General features: G+C 48.8%; 1 protein-coding gene across 4 annotated transcripts in view; it reads right to left on the reverse strand.

The window, feature by feature from the left end:
- whrna (whirlin a) overlaps positions 1–6,000 on the reverse strand; it is a 91,036-nt gene that overhangs the window by 9,245 nt on the left and 75,791 nt on the right. For 3 of the 4 annotated variants that reach the window (XM_064308016.1, XM_064308017.1, XM_064308018.1), the window contains 3 exons: positions 3,637–4,087; positions 1,769–1,929; positions 751–873 (listed from right to left, as the gene is read on the reverse strand). In XM_064308016.1, the coding sequence (XP_064164086.1) occupies positions 751–873; positions 1,769–1,929; positions 3,637–4,087 (735 nt within the window). The remainder of the gene's footprint in view (positions 1–750; positions 874–1,768; positions 1,930–3,636; positions 4,088–6,000) is intronic. The other variant, XM_064308019.1, reaches the window with a different exon arrangement.

Below are 6,000 nucleotides of genomic sequence, written 5' to 3' on the forward strand. Positions count from 1 at the left end.
CATCCTGATGTTCCGTCTCTGCCACCAGGAGTCCCCTTCCTGCCAAGACTATTTCAGCTGCCAAACACTCGCAGCTCCTGATTGGCTCGTTTACATTCAACGGCCGTAGTTTTTTTTTTTTTTTTCAAAGCTCTTAGCAACAGGAAACATTACGCTATCCGCCAGAGACCCTGTCTGTTTCACTTCATCAGCTGGGGAGGGGGGGGGGCAGGGGGGGTAAGAGTAATGAGCACACAGGACGTATTAAACCCATCGAAAAGAGAACGAGCCATTCGGCCCACCTAGGCCCATTACATACGAGAGCATCCAGCACTGCATCAGGCCCAGACGGGAAGGTCCAGTGGGTCTCTGCCTCGACTACAAGGCCTGGCAAGCCCATCCAGTCACCGACAACTCCGTGTGAAGAACATGTGCGTTCTGACAAAGGGTGAATGGGCTGCGGGAATGTGCCGCTCGCAGTGTGGGTGTGGCCAGTGACTCAGATGTATGGTGATGATGCAAGGGGGTGGGAGTGGCTGGCAGTTATGAGAGACGATTCGTATGGTGATGATGGGGGGGGGGGGACAGGCTGGTGGTGTTGGGCAGAGACTTAGGCTGAATGGTAAGGATGCAGGTGAGCAGCTGGTAGGTGTGGGTGGTGACTCACCTGTATGGTGACGATGCAGGTGTGTGGCAGGTAGATGTGGGTGGTGACTCACCTGTATGGTGACGATGCAGGTGTGTGGCAGGTAGGTGTGGGTGGTGACTCACCTGTATGGTGACGATGCGTGGGAGGGGCTGCCGGGTGTTGGCCCCGCCCTCGATGGCGATGCCCAGGGTACTGGCGCTCTTGGCCACACGCACCAGGGTGGAGGTAGGCTCCAACAAACCCGGCTGTGGGGAGAGAGAGAGGTAAAGAGAGAGAGAGAGATACAAAACAGAAAGGGATACAAGAAGGGGAGAGAGAGAGAGAGAGAGAGAGAGAGAGGAAAAAGTAAGAAAGGAGAGAGGAGAGAGTAGGACAGAGAGAAGGAACATAGAAAAATAAAGTAAGAGAAAGACAGGTTAGGAATGATTACATAGTTATAGTGAGACAGTGGGTTAATATAAATTGCTGGGTGGCGCTAGGACATTACCCATTTCCCCAACCCTATGGCAAGCCCTACACCCCCCCACCCCCCACCGGAAAATCCCACTCCCCTGACAACTACAACGCCCACACAGTGTCTTGGCAGTACATCACTGAAGTACTTTTGAAACACACCGACTGAAGGGGTCAGGACAACCCCCCAAGAGAAACACAGAGGCTTAGCGTCCCCTCGCACCCCGCCTCCACCCCTGGAGCAACGGCATCACCTGATCCGTCACATTCGGATTGGCCGGTTGTCCGTGACTTTACGGTACGATGAGATGAGAGTCACATGATAGATGGGAGGGCAAACTAAAACTAAAACAAGCTAAAGCGGAAATTAAAACGAACTAAAATTAGAAGAACTGAAAATGAACTTGGAAAAACAAACAAGGGAGGAATAAAACTCAAACGAGCTCTGGTTAATATCGTATCTCCCAGCGCTGAGACGCTGTAAGGCACAGTCCTCTCTGGTACTGGGGCTGCATAATCTTCCTAAAGCCTCGGTAACATGTGGCTGATTCGCTCAGTGACTCTCCTCTCTCGTCTCTCTCTCTTTCCTCTCTCGTCCCTCTCTCTTTCCTCTCTCGTCCCTCTCTCGTTCCTCTCTCGTCCCTCTGTCATTCCTCTCGTCCCTCTCTCGTTCCGCCGCCCTCTCACCGGTTTGGAGAGGCCCTCCCCTCCCTGCCCCTCCCGCGAGGGGCGTGTCCGGGCGGGACGGGGGCTGTTGTCCTTGCTCAGCCTGCCCGACTCCGTGATGTCCACCCCGCTGTCCTCGCTCAGGGTCTGCCCGCTGTCCGACAGCTGGGAGAGAGTGGCGCCTTCAGAGAGAGAGAGAGGGAGAGAGAGAGGGAGGGAGTGAGAGAGAGAGAGAGGGAGAGAGAGAGGGAGGGAGTGTGAGAGAGAGAGAGGGAGGGAGTGTGAGAGAGAGAGAGAGAGGGAGAGAGAGAGAGCAAGGAAGAAAGAGAGAGAGGAAGAGATGTACACACTTTTAAATACATATATACCTATACATGTACTCACACAAACACTGACACACATTTACACACTCTCACAGTTACACGTGCACCAGTGTTTCTATACTTGAGCATAATTGCTGTGCCTTCCAATGGAGAAAGATAAAGCCACAGTCCTTTAGTAGAACCTGACTCAGCCTGCAAGAGGTCTGCATTTAGGGTCAAAGGTCAAGCTCAGGACAATGAACCAAAGCACACAGCAAAAGGAAAACTACAAGGAAACTGCTTAAAAACAAGAAAGCCAGTATTCTGGAATGGGCTAGTCAAACTCAAGATTTAATCTCATTAAAAACGTGTGGTATGGCCTGACAATTGCTCTCCACTGACACTCACTGTTTAACCTGGCAGCTGGAGTTGGAGCACATGTGGATTGGTGAATGGGCATACATTCCTAAATCTAAAAGTGCAAAGCTCATACAGACATACATGGAAGATGAAGAGCTGCATTTGCTGCCAGAGGCATATCTACAAAGTATTGATCCTGGGGGGGGGGGGGGGTGAACACTGCTGAGAAATGAGAAATATAAGTCTTTCGTTTTGAAAAAGAATGTTGAATAAAAGTCCTTTTTTTTTTTGCATCGTAAATGCATTCAATTTATTGTGTAGTTGAAGGGGGAAATATTTCAATGCATTCAAATTTTAAAATTGTGAATTTTGAAGGCACTGCACACACACGTGCACTTTCACACCCACAACACATAGTTTCTAAACACTCTTAAACATGCATCTACACACTCTCTATCTATCTATCTATCTCATACACACACACTTTTTGGGACCGTACAGAAACACCTAGTAAAGCGCAGTGAGATTTAAAAGCAGTGCTGAATCTTTTCGCTTTGCTCTGTCTACGCGGGGGTATTCTGCAGAGCGCGTCTCAGGTAGTGACAGGACATGATGGATCAGGACAGCTGAAGGCACCATCTGCCCTTCGCCAAGCCCAATATTTTATTTCTCTCCCCCGATTTCATGAATAATTTTACGTCGACTTGCTCCTCATACGTCTTTCAAAGTGTTGCTGGGGGGGGGGCAGAAGATCTATCCCCTCTCGTCCTTGATCGCTGACATCACACTGTGAAAGCGCTCTCTCTATCTCTCTCTCTCTCTGCAAAGATCCTTTTTGTGGCAGCCCTGGCTGCTATGGCAGCTGAGGAACCTGCTGGCTGTGTAGCTTTTTATTGGACGGTTCCCAGCTCTGTCACACTTCCTTGATCGGAGGGAATCATTCAGCGAGAATGCAGCCTCTTCACAGCTCGATGGCAAACACATTTCCTTTGAGTGTAGTTCTCCACCGTGTCCTTTTGTAAACTGTTTAGGTATGATTCACGATTTTGTTTACTCCTGATTTACGGCCAGTTCCCTGAGCTGAGAGCAGTCTGTGTACTACAACGGGTTTTGTGAGCCATAGAAAAAGTTATGAGATATTTAAAAAAATGTTATGCTTTTCTGTAAAAAAAAAAAAATTTCTAAAAATGTACGTATAAAAACATTCTTCACACCGCTATCCCTCACCTCTGGCTTGCGGCAGTGGTCGAACTTCGTTGACGTCAGGTTCAGCATTGGGCCTGTGCACCTCCACCATCACAAAGTGCTGATTGGTGCTGGAGGAAGGGGGCGGGAGCTTTTCAGGGCTTGGGGGCGGGGCCGCGGGGATGGGGGCGGGGACAGAGGGAGGAGGGGGCGGGGCTGCTTTGGCCCGGCTCGGGGACTGCACCCGGGGGAACGGGCCAATGGGATGCTGGTTCACTAGGGAGAGCTGGGCGGTCACCGCCTCCCGTTTGGGGGGGTCGGAGGTCGTGGGAGGCGGGCCGGAGGGGGCGGTGAAGTGCAGCCCGCCCTGGGATGACGCAGAGGGTGGCCTTTTTGGTCTGGGGGGGTCCCGCCGGCTGGGGCGTCTCTGGACCCCGGGTGGGGGTGGGGGCTTAAAGGGGGGAGGGTTGCCTGCCACGGAGTTCATTTCATCCTGGAGAGGGAAGGACACGAGTCTGTCAAAGACACAGACACACACACACACACACACACACACACACACACACACACACATATACACAATGACACACACACACACACACACACACACACACAGATATACATACACACACACACACACACACACACATACACACATACATATACACAATGACACACACACACACACATACATATACACAAAGACACACACACACACACATATACACAATGACACACACACACATACATACACACACACATACACATACACACACACACACACATATACACAATGACACACACACACACACATACATATACACAATGACACACACACACAATGACACGAACACACATACACAATGACACACACACACACACATACATATACACAATAACACACACACACACACACACACATACATATACACAATGACACACACACACACACATACACAATGACACACACACGCACATACATATACACAATGACACACACACACATACATATACACAATGACACACACACACACACAAGCATAAACACAAACACACAGACACCATTACACACTCACACAGACACACACATACACACAGAACAATGTACACATACATACACACACAGAGATCATTTAAATGCACAGGCAGTGAACTACAATAGCATTTCTCTACTTTGGCATTTACAATTCATTTCTCTACTTTGGACATTTACAATTCAGCTGAAATTGGGTGAAAACAGAGCATGTGCAAAACTATTTTTGCCACTGTGACATCTGTAGCAACCTACCACTTAGTAATAAATGTCAAAATTAAAGTTTAGTCAATTTTTACAAATGGTACAATGCATCTTACCTTCAAACCTTCATTGAATAGCACACCCGGTTCCCCACACACATACACATAAAGCATCCATTAAAAGCTCCATGTGTAACAGAGACACAGAAATTGACAGCAGTAACACAAGTCAAATGCATTTCAATACACATTTGATAGTAATACTGTATGCACATTTTTTTTTTTTTTTAAACTAAAACATCCATACACAGCTGCAGCATGGTCATTTTCACATTTCTCACTTTCCTTCTTTTGTGTTTCTCACAGTTTCTTGCGCTGACCAGGAGTACTGTACCAGAGAAGTGGGCAAATGCTAGTCAAACGCTAACTCTATCAGATTCTCTCTGCTCTAAGCCAGTCATTTGCAGCCTTGTTAAAAGATCATTCTCGGAAGAAGCAGCATTATAAAATAATAAAACATACAAATCAAACCGAACAGAACAGAAAAAACAATGAGTAAGGGGTTGAATGGATGGATAGAAACGAACACAGTGGAAAAGTGGTTAAAATGAACACAAATATGAAGTGAGCTTTGATTTTCCAGAGTAATTATCCAACACGACCCGGATGTCTAGTCTGAAACATGGTAAGCCATCTTTACAGCACATCTTCTCAAGTCGTTTTTCCACTCATATTTTCTCTCACTTTTTGAATGGCCAAATGGCACATCTTTTGGTGCTCATCTGTGTGCCCACCCCCCCCGCCCACCCCCGCCCCCGTGTAAATTAGGAAGTGCGTACGAGCACACGCTCTCCTCTGACATCGCTCAATGTCAAACCACTGCTTCTGTTCAGTCTTCAGTCCAACAGACACATTGAGTTGGGAGAGAATGGCTCACGTGCACGTGCTGCTGGTGCGTGTGTGGCCAGAGGGGGGCGCTATTGCGCCCTACAGGACTGCCGTGGCGTTGACGCGGTCTGGGTTCAGGAGCAGACCGTGGGGAGCGCACACACGCTACGCTGGTGTGGGGCGCGTGCTCCTTCAGAGGCTTCCAGAGCTGGACGGAGATGCTAGTGCCACAGCAGCGTTCTCCTTCCCCCACAGAAGGCTGGGCTCATCGCCGCAGTCCCA

This window comes from Anguilla rostrata, chromosome 14 (assembly GCF_018555375.3).
Source record: "Anguilla rostrata isolate EN2019 chromosome 14, ASM1855537v3, whole genome shotgun sequence".
Taxonomy (NCBI): domain Eukaryota; kingdom Metazoa; phylum Chordata; class Actinopteri; order Anguilliformes; family Anguillidae; genus Anguilla; species Anguilla rostrata.